The 16,936-nt window shown below is 41.0% G+C and overlaps 1 protein-coding gene across 2 annotated transcripts in view; it reads right to left on the reverse strand.

The window, feature by feature from the left end:
* Window positions 1-16,936, reverse strand: part of SYNPR (synaptoporin) — a 290,962-nt gene that overhangs the window by 39,604 nt on the left and 234,422 nt on the right. For both annotated transcript variants that reach the window (XM_004267984.4, XM_004267986.3), the window contains one exon: window positions 2,553-2,751. In XM_004267984.4, coding sequence (XP_004268032.1) covers window positions 2,553-2,751 — 199 coding nt within the window. The remainder of the gene's footprint in view (window positions 1-2,552; window positions 2,752-16,936) is intronic.

Here is a 16,936-nt window from a genome sequence, read left to right on the forward strand (position 1 = left end):
CTTCCACGATGTAATAAAACAAAACCTACCCAGTGTAGTAAACAATTCAGGATTTCATTATATCCTGCTTGATGGGAAAGACTATTTACACAGAGATGAAACAGCATGGCCTCACAAGGTTACTTCTTATGAGGAGAATGTAGTTTTATATAACAAAATAGAGCTTTTCCCACTTTATAGGCAAACTAACTGAGTCAGTTTCTTCTCTCTGGAAGTCAGAGTATTTCCTCAGACTTTAGAATTCTATGAGAGTGTCTGCATGTATCCAGGAATGGATGCATACATGTCAGTTTTATAGTATACATACATACACACACACACATACACACACACACACACACACACACACGCGCGCATCTCAATCTCTTTGATGTATCTACCTACACGTCATGCGAGGGTTAACCCCAAGGTAGGTGACACTGTTAAAGATCTTTTAAAATCATTAAGACCAGTAGCTCCAATTTGGGAGGGAAAATTAAAAAAAGACATCTGGTCCAAAGGTTCAAGTTCTGCTGATTGACTCTTCTTTTTCCACAATAACATACTGAAGTGCTATAAAACAGATCTTTCCCCAGTCCCTTCAAACTTAATCATGACGTTTTACAAATAAGGGTTTCTCCCAGCTACCCTTCAAAACATGTTGATTTTAAGTTTCTGGTCTCTATAATATATAGATTAGACTAGAGATCTGTAAAATTTATTTCACTCATGTACTCCCTAAAAGAATGTGTAAAAACTGTGTGCCTATTCGTATAAAGTTGACATATAATTTTGTTTTTATTAAAAGTCTAAACAGTTGCAAGAGTGTAATGTTGGGCATAAGTATTGATATTTAAAAATATATCCCATTGTATCAATTTTTAGATGAATTCAATGGAATTGTTATTTGATACTCTCTATTACCCATTTAAAAATTATTAAACAAATTCCTCATTAACAGTCAGAAACTTTACATGTTCTTTTTGTTCTCCTTGAACTTGTATTTCCATTATACTTCCCCCACCGAATCATAGCCTCATATAACATTTTTTTATACTGGAAAGCATTTTATCGATCACCCTGTTACATTTCTTTGCAACAAAAATATGTATATAAATTAAAATTACTCTTTGATTACCCATGACCCTAATGCTATCAAAAATTTTTCTTTTGAGCTGGGTAATAATTAAAAATGTTATTAATGCACAATTGTGCAAAACAACATAAAGATATTATAAATGTTAATAATTATTAAATTTTAAAAGTAAAATTTTTATTAGAAATGTATGGGACTGTTTTTTTCTTCAATTAGCTGATGTACTTTTGAGGGAAAAATATTACTTCTAACATGGGACTTGATTCAGCATAAATTCTATTTCCATTTCTCGTTGTACAGGTGTGTTGAGAAGGTTTGCTCACAGAAATGAGTAGATGAGAATGGATGGGGTTTTGTTATAGTGATGCCATTAATTTCTCTGAATTCCTTCTGAGTAATATGTCCCAGACCACAGAGTGATCTGTCATCAAAAGTTACTTTTTAATGATCTATCAGCTGACATAGATTAGGAATTTCTATTTTATTGAAAGGAAAAAATTCGAAACCTCCTTAGATGCAAAAGGATACACTACCCAGCCATTTGAATAACTCACTTTTGTCAATACCAACACCGATATTTCAAATGGTCCTTTTTTTTTAGTGCCTCCAAGGCTTCGCAACCTAGCAATATCCCGTGTGTGGGGATGGAAAAGAAGGATGCTTTTAGTTTATAAAAGGGGAATAGGTGATTAAGAAAGAAGCATTAACATATTTTCAGAAGCAGGGCATTCTCAGTAAGATAAGTTTTAGGCAAATGTACATGAGAAAGCTGAAAATTTTTAAATGTATTTCCTTAAAGTTATCCACACTTATGTACCCCTCTGAGAGTTGTGTTCCCCTAGGTGTCTGTGTGTCCCTATTTGGACAGGCTGAGCTAGACTGGTTTCACCCAGGTGAGTCCTTGAACCATTGTGTAAGGAAAAGAAAGTGGGGGCGGGTTGGTGGTGGAAAGAGATAAGATAGAGACAGAGACACACACACACACAGAGAGAGAGAGAGAGAGAGAGAGAGAGAGAGAGAGAGAGAGAGGGAGATTCAGAGACAGAGAACTCCATCTTCAAACTAAACCATTCTATGACCAGTCTATCATATACCAAAGGAATAACACATTTCAATAAGTACAAGTCACACTGTCTAAACAACCAGTGAGAAAAAATGGTCGACTAACTCCATAATACCGGAATTATAAATAAATCTGCCGCAAGCCTCACTACTCTTTCCTTGATCTCATGAGATTTCCAAGCATTTATTGCAGAGGAGTTTCTAGCAACTCTTAAAATACTTCTCCAGCAAAGGGGCACAAAAGAATGACAGGCATCATGTTTTCGTTTTAGATCTAAGAGATTTGGATGAAAAAGAATGTGATTGCCTTTCAAATACATGCCCTGAGGGCTCAGGTAACTCCAAAGCCTTTAAGCACTGGAAAAAAGAAATTAGAAAGGACAGAAAAAGTTATTTCATAAAGCAAACCACTTACTATGAGTGGACCCCGGTTGTTTTCTCGATACTTGTTCTGGAAGAAAATGTAAACGACAGTGGCGGCCAAGGAGTAGAGGAAGGCAAAGACAGCCACGGTGACGAAGAACTCTGCTGAAGATGAGGAGTCGCCAATTAGGGCCACCTTCTGCCGTTCCTTCCCCTCACAGGTGGGCACCTCAAACGTCACCTGGTGTAACCTAAAGTACCAGAGATACCAGAGAGGAGAATCGTTAAAATGCTCTGGAGAGAAAACTCGATGCCATAAGTGAGATGTGATTTGAGACCTTCATGGCATGCCTCTGTGACAAATTCATTAGAGAAATTACATAGACTGTAGCTGGACTCGTGGAAGCAGATACTGCAGTTAAACATCATTCCATTAGGTTTCACAGTAGCTAGTCACTTTAGAGAGCGGGGAGGAGGGAAGGGGAAAGTGATCCTGAAATGATGATGGGTTAGACTATGACATCCTCCCCCTTAAGTTCTCCAGTGGTTTCTCATTATACTTGGACTCACACCCTAAATCCTAAGCGTGACCCACCAGGTCCTGGCTTACGGTCTTTTCACTGACTGTTCCCGTTCCCTCAATCACTCTGTCTCCTGACATTGCCCATGGCTGGTTCCTTCATGGCATTCAGGTGACAGCTCAAAATGTCAGCTCCTGGGAAAGCCTTTTCCTGACTATTAATCTAAAATAGTTCTTTTCCCTTAGACATTTCTATCACATCTCCCTGTTCAATGTCATTCATAGCGCCCATCACCAACCACACTTCCTTGGTAACGTATTTAATTACTTTTTTTTTTTCTGTCTCCACGTGATTTGGGATCTTGACTTTCTTCTTCTCTGTAAATCCTGAATGCCTGACACTTGTTAGACACTCAGTAAACAGGACTTGGATAAGTGAACAAACATTCTTGATTCTGTAAGATGACTGATACGCCCTAGTTTGAGTGAACTTTGAGAACTTCTATTTTAGAGAATAAGTTCTGTCAGGACAGCATCCAGGCCCAATATACTACTTAATAGAGAAAAATAAGATTTTGGAGGGCAGTACATTCTGCTCAATTAATGACACCTAAGGAAGATGTGTTATATCTAGTACATGGCTCATGCTGTGAACTGGGTGGTGATCTGTAATTCAGTGTAGGAGCCAAAATTCTGCTTCTTCAGCAATGACTAAATTATTCCTTGAGTATTAGGGAGGCACTTGGAAATAGACATGAATGAGGCTTAGTGATATCAGTAAAGGAACACCTGGAAAATTATTTACAGAACCAACAATGATGATAAAACCACTGATGAACACGATAAATTCCCAACTTATGCTTAAGAAGTATTTCTCTTACTAAGCAAAACTTGATTCCTTTAAAATATATTTTTTGTGTACATTCTCTTACAATTCGGATAATGACAAAATGATAAAATAGTAATACTAATAGCAACTAACATACTGGAGCATTTATGTGCTAGATATTGTCTTTTTTTTTTTTTTTTTGGTACGCGCTGTGGCCTCTCCCGTTGCGGAGCACAGGCTCCGGACGCGCAGGCTCAGTGGCCACGGCTCACGGGCCCAGCCGCTCTGCGGCATGTGGGATCTTCCCGGACCGGGGCACGAACCCGTGTCCCCTGCATCGGCAGGTGGACTCTCAACCACTGTGCCACCAGGGAAGCCCTAGATATTGTGTTTTATATGTACTGTTTCATTTAATGCTCACAGCAGCCCTATGATGTAGGCATTTTATTGCCCCTTCCCCCTTTACACATGAAGAAACAGGCTTAGAAAAGATTAATTTGTGCTAAACCACAAAGCTAGTAAATAGGGCCAGGAACTTTTTAACTTCTACGTTAATCTGTTTCTATTAAATAATGAGGATATTAAAACTAGGATGAGTTTTTTAAAAAGTGGAGCCCACGGACAACTAACATCATAACTATGGGTCTTGTTAAAAATGTATATGCCAGGGTCTGCCCCAGACCTACTGAACTGAAATCTCTAGGGGTGTAGCCTAGCTGACAACCAAAGAAGAAAACTCCAGTCCCCCTAAGTTCCTTATTTCTCAGAAATCTATTCTTTTTCATTTATTGCTTGACTTGAGAAAACTGTTTACATAGTCAGCTTGATTTTGCTTATTTATACTGAAGATCCTCTTGTTTCTTGTCAACCAGAAAAGTGTACAGCTTCAGTAAAATTCAGGAAAATAGAAGCATTCGTCATGGTTATGCTGTAGAGACCCTTCCTCCCCTTGCCAGAGATACTAACATATTTCTCGATAGCTGAGTCTGTGGGAATGCTGAAAAATGAAATAGATTGAAAAGGTAATCATGCCAATTATTCCGATAGAGGTGATTTTCAAATAATGAACACTTTTTTTCTCACTATCTTGTATACGTCATCCACGCAACATATTTTTTTAAAACATCTTTATTGGAGTATAATTGCTTTACAGTGTCGTGTTAGTTTCTGCTGTATAACAAAGTGAATCAGCTACATGCGTACATATATCCCCATATCCCCTCCCTCTTGTGTCTCCCTCCCACCCTCCCTATCCCACCCCTCTAGGTGGTCACAAAGCACCGAGCTGATCTCCCTGTGCTATGCGGCTGCTCCTCACTAGCTATCTATTTTACATTTGGTAGTGTATATATGTCAGTGTTATTCTCTCACTTCGTCCCAGCTTACCCTTCTCCCTCCTTGTGTCCTCAAGTCCATTCTCTACATCTGTGTCTTTATTCCTGTCCTGCCCCTAGGTTCATCAGAACCATTTTTTTTTTTTTTTTTAGATTCCATATATATATGTGTTAGCATACAGAGAAAGTTTTTCTCTTTCTGACTTACTTCACTCTGTATGACAGAGGGAACCCTCTTGCACTGTTGGTGGGAATGTAAATTGATACAGCCACTATGGAGAACATTATGGACGTTCCTTAAAAAACTAAAAGTAAAACTACCATATGACCCAGCCATCCCTCTACTGGGCGTATACCCTGAGAAAACCATAATTCAAAAAGAGTCATGTACCACAATGTTCATTGCAGCACTATTTACAATAGCCAGGACATGGACACAACCTAAATGTCCACTGACAGATGAATGGATAAAGAAGATGTGGCACATTTATACAATGGAATATTACTCAGCCAGAAAAAGAAACACTCAACCTGTATTTTTAACAAGAAGCTCTGTAGTTCACGCAATGTCTAGATTCTGGGGATAACATAGGGAACAAAGATAGATGGGCTGGTCCCTGCTCATGTTGAACTTCAAGTTTAGAGGGAAAAGATAGCTCTTCTGAGAGGAGCCCTAGGCTAGTCTGGGGGTGGGGTGGTCAGGGTAAGATTCCCTGTGGAAGTGATTTTTAAGCTGCAGCTTGAAAAGGGAGTAGAAATTGTCCAGATCAAAAGCTGAGAAAAAAGCACAATGAAATGCAACTTCACACCTGCTAGGATGGCTACAATCAAAATGATTATAAAATTGGAATAAGAAGAGTTAGTGGGATTAGATTGGAATAACAAGATAGGATTGGAATAGTAAGTTCCAATTAGAAAGCTGGGAACTTTCATACATTGTTGGCGGAAATGTGAATGGTACACTTTGGAAAAACAGTCTGGCAGTTCTACAGGTGGTTAAACGTAACAGTTATCACACGGTCTGACAATTCCACTCCTAGATACATATCCAAGAGAAATGATAATATTTGTCTGCACTAAACTTGTACTAGAATGTTCATATCAGCATTATTCATAACAGCCAAAAAGCGGAAACAACCCAAACATCTGTCAGCTGATGAATGGATAAATGAAATGTGGTATAGCCATAGGGTGGAATATTATTTGTCAATACGAAGGAATGAAGTACTGATCCAAGTTACAGCATAGATGATCCTTGAAAACATTATGCTAAGTGAAAGAAGCCCGTCACAAAGGACCACACATTGTATGATTCCATGTATAGGAAATGTTCAGAATAGACAAATTTATGGAGACAAAGAGTAGGTTAGTGTTTGCCTAGGGCTGATGGGGGAGGATTGGGGATGATGGCTTAGTGGTACAGGATTTCTTTTTGGGGTAACGAAAACACTTAAAATCGATGGTGGTGATGGACACACACTCTGTGAATATATTAAAATCCATCCAATAGTACATTTTAAATGAATGAATTGTATGGTATGTGAATTATATTTCAATAAAGCTGTTAAAAAAATAGAGATGAAAGAGCATGTATCAAGATCCTGAAAAGACAAGGAGCACAGCACATGGGATGAAATATGCCTAGGGATCTGGCATATGGCAGGAAAGGGGATGAGTGACGGAGGATGAGATGGAAAAGTAGCCAGAGACTCTCACTGCAGGGTCTTGTGGGTCAGGTTATAGACTTGGGTCTTTATAACTTTTAAAATTTTTCCTAGTGATGACAACTTTTAGGATTTATTCTCTTAACTTCCATATATAACATATAGTATATTTATCACGATGTACATTACATCCCTAGTACTTATTTATCTTATAACTGGAAATTTGTACCTTTTGAATGTCTTCATCCAATTTCCCCTCCCCGCAACCTCCACCCCCCAGTACCCACAAATCTGATTTTTTTTTCTGTGAGTTTGTTTGTTTTTGAAGTATAATTGACCTACAACACTATGTTAGTTCCTGTTGCACAACACAGTGATTTGATATTTCTATACATTTCAAGATGATCACCACGATAAGTCTAGTTATGATATTACAACACAAAGATATTACATAGTTATTGACTATATTCCCCACACTGTCACTCACTTTTTTGCAACTGGAAGTTTGTACCTCTTAATCTCCCTCAACTATTTCTCTCCTCCCTCCAGTCTCCTCCCTCTGGCAATCACCTATTTGTTCTCTGTATCTATAACTCTGTTTCTGTTTTGTTATGTTTGATCATTTGTTTTGTTTTTTAGATTCCACATGTAAGTGAAATCACACGGTATTTGTCTTTCTCTGTCTGACTTATTCCACTAAGCATAATACCCTTTAGGTTCATCCACGTTGTTGAAAATGGCAAGATTTCATTCTTTTTTATGGCTAATATTCCACTATCTATCTATCTATCTATCTATCTATATATCTATCTATCTTTGTCCTTTCGTCTATTAATGGGCACTTAGGTCGCTTCCATATCTTGGCTATTGTAAATAATGATACGGTGAATACAGGGGTGCATATATCCTTTCTACTTAGTGTTTTTGTTTCTTTGGATAAATACCTAGGAGTGGATCTTTATCTGAAGACCAAGATTGGCAAGATTTTCTTATAATAAACGACATGTAAAACAAAAATAGCAGGCAGGACCACATCACCTGTGGCAACTATTTAGAAGCAGGCACACGTGCTTTCCAGATGTTAGGATCAGCAACGCTTCCAAACGCCAGTTCCCTCAGCTCACACGTACAGACTGGGTCTGCAATTTTTGTGTACTCTGAGAGCAGCAGGAAGGGGGAGAATAAAATAAGTTTTTTCTGTGCAGTCAGCTGAATATCAACATTTTCCTCGTTGCTAACTTATCGCATTGATTTACAGTAAATGTTAATGGTGCTTATGGGCACAAGGCAAAAAAAATAATCACTAACAAATCTGCCATGCTTATTAATACCAGTGATCTATAGCTTGGCATTTAGCTCTCAAGCCACATGGGGTAAAATCAGGAGCAAGAGGGAAAACAGAAGTGAAGCTCTATGCTGGTGTCTGTTCCGTGGAAGGCAATAGGGATCGTCTGTAAAGCAAGAGCACAGCAGCTCAAAATGGTCTGAGCATAATAATTCATACCACTGAACATTTTGAATGCTATGGGATGGCATCTATTCCTAAATATATTTTACCAGAAAGGTTCTTTTAGGTAACAGTTACATACATATGCATAAATATATATGCTTTATTTTGGAGGGAGAGATTTTAGAATCAGCATGTGTTTAGCAGCTATAATAACTTTGGAAGCAAATAACATTCATTTAGAACCTAAACAAGGGAAAAACCGTTCTGTACAGACAGAGCGGGTCGGCTGATGGAATCTGGAAACTGAAGGGGCCACCTCTGATCTTCTGAAGGACTAGTCAGGCGGCAACTGCTGAGCCTCCAACAGGATGAAATCCAATTTGTTCATTTCAAATGTATAATTCCCTCCTCTGGCCTGACTCAGTCAAGGGGTAATTGAATTTTGTTGGGTTTTACTGCATTGTGTCAATCCACAAAAAAACCCTCCATGTGACAGTAGGTTCTTCTTTTTTCTTTTTAAAATTTTACCAACACTTAAACACAGCCTTTTAAGCATTTCACTCCTGCTTCAATTAAACTAAAGGAACTGCTGGGCACCCATAGTTTTTAGTTCTGTTTGTATGGCTTGGAAGAATATTAAGCAAGTTGGTGTTGCTTTATTAATAAAAATATTTATGACAACACCACCACCATTTTTCAACCTCCAGGCATTGAGTTAGCTTCTTTACTGGCTCATATCTCAATGCTCATAACAACTATCTTAAGTAGGTACTATCTGTCACCATTATACAGATGAGGAAACTGAGGCTTGAGGTGGGTAGTGAGCTTGCTGTAGGTCACGTGGTAGTGGAGGGCAGAGGTGAGTCTGAATGCAAGCAGATTAGGAGGACCTATACTAGTAACTACGGCACATCCCTGCCTCTATGCTTCTATACACTACCAAACGTAAAATAGATAGCTAGTGGGAAGCAGCCGCATAGCACAGGGAGATCAGCTCGGTGCTTTGTGACTGCCTGGAGGTGTGGGATAGGGAGGGTGGGAAGGAGGGAGACGCAAGAGGGAAGAGATATGGGGACATATGTATATGTATAACTGATTCACTTTGTTATAAAGCAGAAACTGACACACCATTGTAAAGTAATTATACTGCAGTAAAGATGTTAAAAAAAAAAGTTATAGCATCCTTAGATTTCCAGACAAAGGTCTGTATAAAAATGACTAAGCCAGCTTTCCCATGCCATCTAATCTAATGGTAGACGGATAGTTTACACTGAATAAAATTCTAAACCAACATTCGCTCTGCTTCCACCTCGAAGCACGTGAATTAGGCATCGTACAAGGTACCTAACAATGATGGAGTTGAATCCCTTTAGGCCGACCAACAGGAAGTCATTAAAAGCTTCCTAGTTTCCAAATTTTGTGCTGGGTTATTCTAACATTTCCTTTAGAAGCAAGTAGAGGGCAAACGAACCTGACTGCTTCACGTACTGAAATTGTGATCATCGTAGTGTCCATGGTTCTTTACAGGAGGGGGCTAGAGGCAGCACAAATTCATCTTCAGAGAGCACTGTACCATTAAGGGCATCTGGTAGTAAGACTTTTGAAGTTGTTGACAATATCTTTCACCGGGTGTGGAAGGAAATTGGACTAAAGCTCCTAATAGCACACCTGGGGGTGGTTCAGTGCAAGACAGTAAGGACACATCCCAAGGGTGGTGATCCTACCCAGGAGTTAATGTGGGAAGCATTAGGCTGTTGGGGAGCAAGCTGCTGCCACTGAATTTCTGACGGCCAGGATTCAAGTGGCCAAGGTGGGGACCAGAGGGCAACTGGCCAGTTGTGGTGCTGAGCATGTTTCTCTTCCCCAGATAATTTTCTACAGCCCCTGTTTCAATCCTTGTCGATCCCAGTTGATAAAGACTCTAACCCTCTTGCTCCAGTTCTTTCTCTCTTCCCAGTAGGAAATACTGGCATTTGTCTGGTTTTAGATTGACTTTTCCTTTGCTAGTCATGTGTGTGTGTGTGTGTGTGTGTGTGTGTATAATAAGTGCATTTGCCTGTGCATTTACACGCTCACAGACACCCCTACTCACTCAGTCTGTATGATTCACAACAGAAATCACTACAAGATCCTGGAAGTTTACACACACTTTCACACACTACATCTCATTTCCCCCCCCTCCCCAGCAACCTTCTCCATTTGAGAGACGAGGAAGCTGGAGCTCAGACATCTTAAAAGAATCATCAAAGATCACCCAGTCGGCACAGAGAAGGTAAACTCCACTACGCTCAGGTCCTTCATTCATTCAGGAGGAATTTGTTGAGCCCTGCGTGCCAGGCATCAGAGAAGCTAAGATGGGAAGGCAATAAGTTGTGAATGATGCGAGTAGAGATTATGTATAGGACGTTGAAAAGGACAAGTCCCCTCTGACTGTCATTTCCCCTGGTCTTCTTACTGAACCTGAAACATGGCACTTGGTGACACTATAGTGATAGTGAGTCCACCTCTACTACCACTGGGTGCTAATCACCAACTGACAACATTATTGAGCACATACTAGGCCAGGCACCATGCCAAAGGTTTTCACGCATTATCTCACTTAAACCTTCAAACTTGATAAAGTGGGTACTATTTTCCTTCTTTTAGCAGTGAGGAAAGTGAGGAACAGAGTGGTAATACAACTTTTTGAAGCAAGGGCCTTGAAAAGAGTCTATCCAACCCCAAAGTTTTTACTCTTAGCCTCCCACATGAAAAAAATATAATGCTATTCACTGTTTTTATCACTCACATATTTACTGACTTCCCACACCATGGCTGCCTTTTCTGAGAGACTTCTTATAGTTGGCTCTCTCAATCTCTCCACTTCTGTTTGTTTCTCAACAGGACAGTGGTCATGGACTGAATGTCTGAATGTATGGGGTCCATGCTCCCCAGGCTCACGGGCAATTTCAAACTGTTTCTGAAGACTCACATGTTGATTAGAGCAAGGTTTTCCTTTATGCCACCAGCACCTCATAAGGCATATTTATATGCTGTGGTCAAAATCTGGGGAGTGTCTCACTTCACAGAGCCTCAGGTACAGGATCTACTTGGAGTGGACAAGGCAGAAGACGGGGACAAGGTGAGGACTGAGAAGAGTCTTGGGAAATACGCTGGCTGCAGTGAGAGCTGAGAGGAGGCTCCAGCATCTGCCCTCAGGTTGCTAAAGTTGGACACAAGTTTGAAGTCCTCATCTTGCAAAGAAGACTGGAGAGACTTTGTCTGAGATACAGGACTCAATGACCGTAAGGTGATAAGGATCCGTTTACCTGGAATGCCTCTGTTGACAAAAGGGGTCATTACTAGGCTCTAGCCAACGTTAAAGAAACAGCAGAAATAGAAAACAATCCAGTTCACAAATATCCTTCTAGAAGCACCTCAGGGATTTTAATGATGCTGTTTGTTCCCACGAAGGTCAGTGGACCTGGAGGTGGTACCTACACCCCTGTCTGCTAGACCTGAGAGCTGACTTCCAGCTCCCTTATTTTCAGGTAAATGGCATTGTCTAGGCAGCCAGAATCATTTTTCCAGATATTTTTGTCCTAACCTTGGTTGAGTCAAAACCAGCTTCATCTCCAAGACTTGCAACAAAAGCACATCAGGTATTCACTAAAAATATTTTACTAGAAGAAGAAATCAAAACTAAGGGAAAGACAAAATGCTGTATGCATTTCTGTTCTTTTTTTTTTTTTGCGGTACATGGGCCTCTCACTGTTGTGGCCTCTCCCGTTGTGGAGCACAGGCTCCGGATGCGCAGGCTCAGTGGCCATGGCTCACGGGCCCAGCCGCTCCGCGGCATGTGGGATCTTCCTGGACCGGGGCACGAACCCGCGTCCCCTGCATCAGCAGGCGGACTCTTAACCACTGCGCCACCAGGGAAGCCCCTGCATTTCTGTTCTTAAACACAAGGGCATTTCTCCCTGGTGTGATTATGTATTAAATGTACTAAAGCTTACTGTTTCCATGGGAGGAACATTCCATTACTTTTTGTGCTCTTCACTTCACTGTTAGGGAAGATAGTTGTTTTCTTAGGGAGAGTAATAATAAATATCAGACAGAGGGAACTGAGCTAGACATTGGAAAATGCAGTCAGGATTACTGCAAACACTACTCTTTTCTACACAATTCACTGTGCTTGTTCATATGAGGACAAGGCTGGAAAGTGACCGGCTCTTCCCTCAGTGTGTGCGTGTCATCTCCATGGGCCACAAAGATATTTATCCAATTTACTGAAAGTGCGTTATACTAGAAGGATCTTTTCAAATTTCCTCCCTCCTCCCGCAAGTTTGCATTTATATAGATAAACATTTCAAAGTACAAAGGAAGACTCCAAGGTGATAAAAAAGGAATGGATCAGTGGAAGCCAGGGCATGGCCTGGAGTAGGACTGAAAGAAGAAAAACTCTATGAAACCCATGTAATGACTTGCAAAGAGGCACTGCCATTCTCAGTAAGCTGTGATTTATTAATTTTAGTTTCTTCAAATAGAATTTGAGTCATAGGGAACTCAGACTGCCCCTACATTGTCAAATTAAAATAGATAATGAGGTCATTATCTTATATTTCAGGGAAAATCTTTTTTTTTTCCCCTCTTGTTTGCCTTCCCTGGACTGTGGTGCTGTACTCAAGTGAGTTATGAAACAAACAAGTCCCAGAGGTTTTTTCTACACTTGAATGTCCAGACAACTGCCTATCTCTGTCCATTTTATTTTGTTAGTATGGAAATGCTCCACGAATAAACAACTTAAAGGGTGTGACTAAAAGATATTTATGGGGGCTTCCCTGGTGGCGCAGTGGTTGAGAGTCTGCCTGCCGATGCAGGGGACACGGGTTCGTGCCCCGGTCCGGGAGGATCCCACATGCCGCAGAGCGGCTGGGCCCGTGAGCCATGGCCGCTGAGCCTGCGCGTCCGGAGCCTGTGCTCCGCAACGGGAGAGGCCACAGCAGTGAGGCCCGCGTACCGCAAAAAAAAAAAAAAAAAAGATATTTATGACATTCAGAACACACACAGGTCGCATGGGAGAGGGCCACAGAAATCTATCTGAGCTGAAGTTTTGTTTAGAATTTAGGTCAAACTGATCTGACTCATTAACAGTCAAAACAGGCTATGTATAAAAATTCAGTCAATACAGAAATGATTAAAGGAGGAAAATGTAAGGTTCCTCATAATTTCATTCAGTATTAACAACTTAAAAAATAGAAATCAAACAGGTTCTTTAATCTGCCGTTTAGTACCTAATAAGATGACCCGTAAATACCTTATTTTTAAGGAAGGTTTAGCTTATTCTTAACAGGCATATAATATACCTACAGGATATATAAATTATATTGTGTAGAATGTTCTGTATTAGCGCACGTTGCACAACGGTTTTCTTAATGATCCCCCAGTGGTGGAAATTTTGATTGTTTCTCATTTGTAACCATTAAAACAATGCCTTGAACGTATATTTTTGGATATCTGTATGATTGCTTTCTTTGGATAAATTTCTAGAAGAAGAGCTGCTGGGGAAAGGAGTATATTAGTCCGGGTTCTCCAGGGACTAATAGGATAGATATTTTAAGGGATTTAAGGAATTACTCACATGACTATGGGGGCTGGCAAGTCTGAAACGCACAGGGCAAGCCAACAGGCTGGCGATCAGGTAAGAGTTGATGCTACCGACGAGAGTCCAAAAGCCTGGACAACTAGAATTTCTGCGTTGCAGTCCGAAGACACAATTCCTCTTTTCACAAGAAACCTCAAGTTTTGCTCAGCAGACCTTCAACTGATTGGATGGGGCCCACTCACATTAGGAGATAATATAATACATTGCATTTATTGTAGTGCTTGCATGCAATGGGCAATTACAGCTACTACTACTAGGTGAACTGCAAACAGTTTCCAATGCTCAAAATTCAAGGTGTTAAGTCTAATTACTAAAGTTGATTTTAAAAATCCAAATGCTTTCAAAAAGCAGAATTCCGAGACCTAGAAATATGACATGTTCTATTACTATATTGCTCTGTCAAAAAGTCACCCTATCAAAGCAGTTATTTGGTCATTTTCTGCTGCTGCCTGCTGTCATTTCATTCTTCACATAATAATGACCTCATTGAATGTTCAGGATAGGGAAACTAACAACCCTTGCTGGGTAGGAAATTCAATATATCTGCCAGATTATAATAAAATAAGAAGAAATCGTTTATACACATAGAACAAAATGCAATCTCCTTTAAACCACTGAAAAGCTATTGCCCTGTCAAGCGGCTATGGAATTGTAAACTTCCAATTCTTCGGTTGTTAATATTGAATATTACCACAAGTACACAAATGCTTTTTGGAAAAAAAAAAAAATCCTGAGGCACAAGGAAACACTGTTCATCTTAGTTAACTAAACACAGTTTGTTCAATGTATTTATCAGCTCAGCATGGAAAAAGTGCTCTTCGTTGTTAGCAGATATAACGTCACCCATGTTTCCGATGCTTTGCCAGTGTCAGGGGATTAATCATACTTTTTTCAAGTTGCATCTGGAACATGACAGGTAAGAATTCATTTTCTGCACAGCAACCAGAAATCTCTTAGAAACATAAATAGGAGCGTGTCACTCCCCTGCAAAAAGCTCTCCTTCAAGCTTCCCCTCCCACTCAGGGCCATATCCAAAGCCCTCATCGTGGCCTACAAGGACCGACATCGTCTGGGACTTGCCCACTTCTTTGCTGTCATCGGGCCCACTTGCCACTTTCTCTTCCTGAACACAACTACCCTCACCCACCGGGGCCTCTGAACTGGCCTCCATGTTGTCCACAGTCAGCTTCATCTCTTCATTCGGGTTTCAGTGCAAATGTCACCACCTCTGAGAGGCCTCCCGTGATCATCCAAAGTGCATGTCCCACCCCTAGTCATTAACTTTCACATTATCCCATTTCATTGCTTAATTTATCTTGTTGTTTGCTCTACTGTCTGTGTGAAATTTCCCTTCTTATTTGTGAAACTGTGTTTTGCCTGTCTCTCCCGCTAGGCGCTCTAAGTAGCATGAAAGCAGGGATCCTGTTTATTTTTGCTACCTCTCTGTGACTGAGCACCAGGGCAAATCTGCTTCCCAGTAAAGACCCCATACGTATTTGTTAAATTAAGAAGAAAGGAGGGATGCAGGGAAGGGATGCAGGGAAGAAGAAAGAGTAGAAAGAGAAGGGATAGATCTCATTAAATTCCTAAGAAGAGATATTTGTCTGGAAGCTGACCCTGCTTTTACCTTGCAGAAGAGTAGGAAGAGATGCCTCACCTGTTGTGTCAGAGGAAACCAAGACTCAGAGAGGTGCAGGCGCTGGATCAAAGTCACATACAGCAAGAATCATGACGCAAGCTCTCTGCTCCTAGATCGGGGGACCTTCCACTACGGTGAAATTCCTGTGAGGAAGAAACTCTCTGGTGGCCCAGAGAGGCCACACCTGGAGGCTGGAAGAGCCAGAGGACTAGAAGCCCCAAATGGAAGGCAACCTCGGGGGCCTGGGGGCCTGCTGGAGAAGCCCAACAAAGAGCCCGACCATCCAGGCCTTCTCAGGCATTCCCCATCGACCCTGAATGTCTGAGCCACACCTGTGCAGCTGGGTGCTGCCTTTGTCCCAGTCTGTCAGGACCAGGCTGCAGGATCACACACTTCCAGCCTATCCCCCACTCATTCATTTATTCAGCCAGCCAAATCCTACATGGAAACACTGTGCCAGAGATTATGGATATCAGAGCAAACAATATGGAGATGGTCTCTGCTCTCAGTCTTTGTTCTAAGAAGTGGCAGACAACTGAACAATCCGTTTCAATAAATGGAGATGAGGGGTTTAAGTCCAGGGGTTTATAGGGGCCCTAAGCTAATCTAGGCAACCAGAGAAGGCTTCCTGGGGGAGGTGATGTTTAAGTGAAGCCTGGAGGGTGAAGAGGGTATAGTGGCTAGAGAGCTGGGGAAGGGTGGGCTCCAGGCCTAGAGGTGAGAAAGTGTGTACTTTGAGGTACTGTTTTCTTTCAGAAAATGGCAACAGGATTGCCATAGTCACTTCTATCATTAATGGTGATAATAGTAACAATAACAGCTAGCAGGTATAGATCCCTGCCTTTGTGCCAACCACTGCACTCTGTGCTTTACATACCATATTTCCTTTACCAGGGACCTGAGAGGTATAATCATTATTATCCCTGTTGTACAGATGAGAAGACTGAGGCCGATCATAGTCCTAAAAGGAATGAGCTGGCTTCCATCCCCACCCGTTCTGGCCTAATACAACTGGTCTGTCCAGAGAGACTCTTCTTGCACAATGGAGCGTTCTTCACCTTGCCTCTCCCAGGCATATGTTATGCTTTCCAGCAGACAGGATGTCTCCTCAGCTATTCCCAGGGGTTCATCTGAGCCAGTTCCCTATTCACCTGTAGTGGGGAGGAGCTGGGTAAAATTTTCAGAATGGTTGATGCACGAGAAACTAGCTTGTTAAAAATTAATTGGCTGTGGTGGTGGCGGTGTGATGAATTGGGCGATTGGGATTGACCTGTATACACTGATGTGTATAAAATGGATGACTAGTAAGAACCTGCTGTATAAAAAAATAAATAAAATAAAATTCAAAAAAAAATT

Source organism: Orcinus orca, chromosome 10, assembly GCF_937001465.1.
Source record: "Orcinus orca chromosome 10, mOrcOrc1.1, whole genome shotgun sequence".
Classification (NCBI taxonomy): Eukaryota; Metazoa; Chordata; class Mammalia; order Artiodactyla; family Delphinidae; genus Orcinus; species Orcinus orca.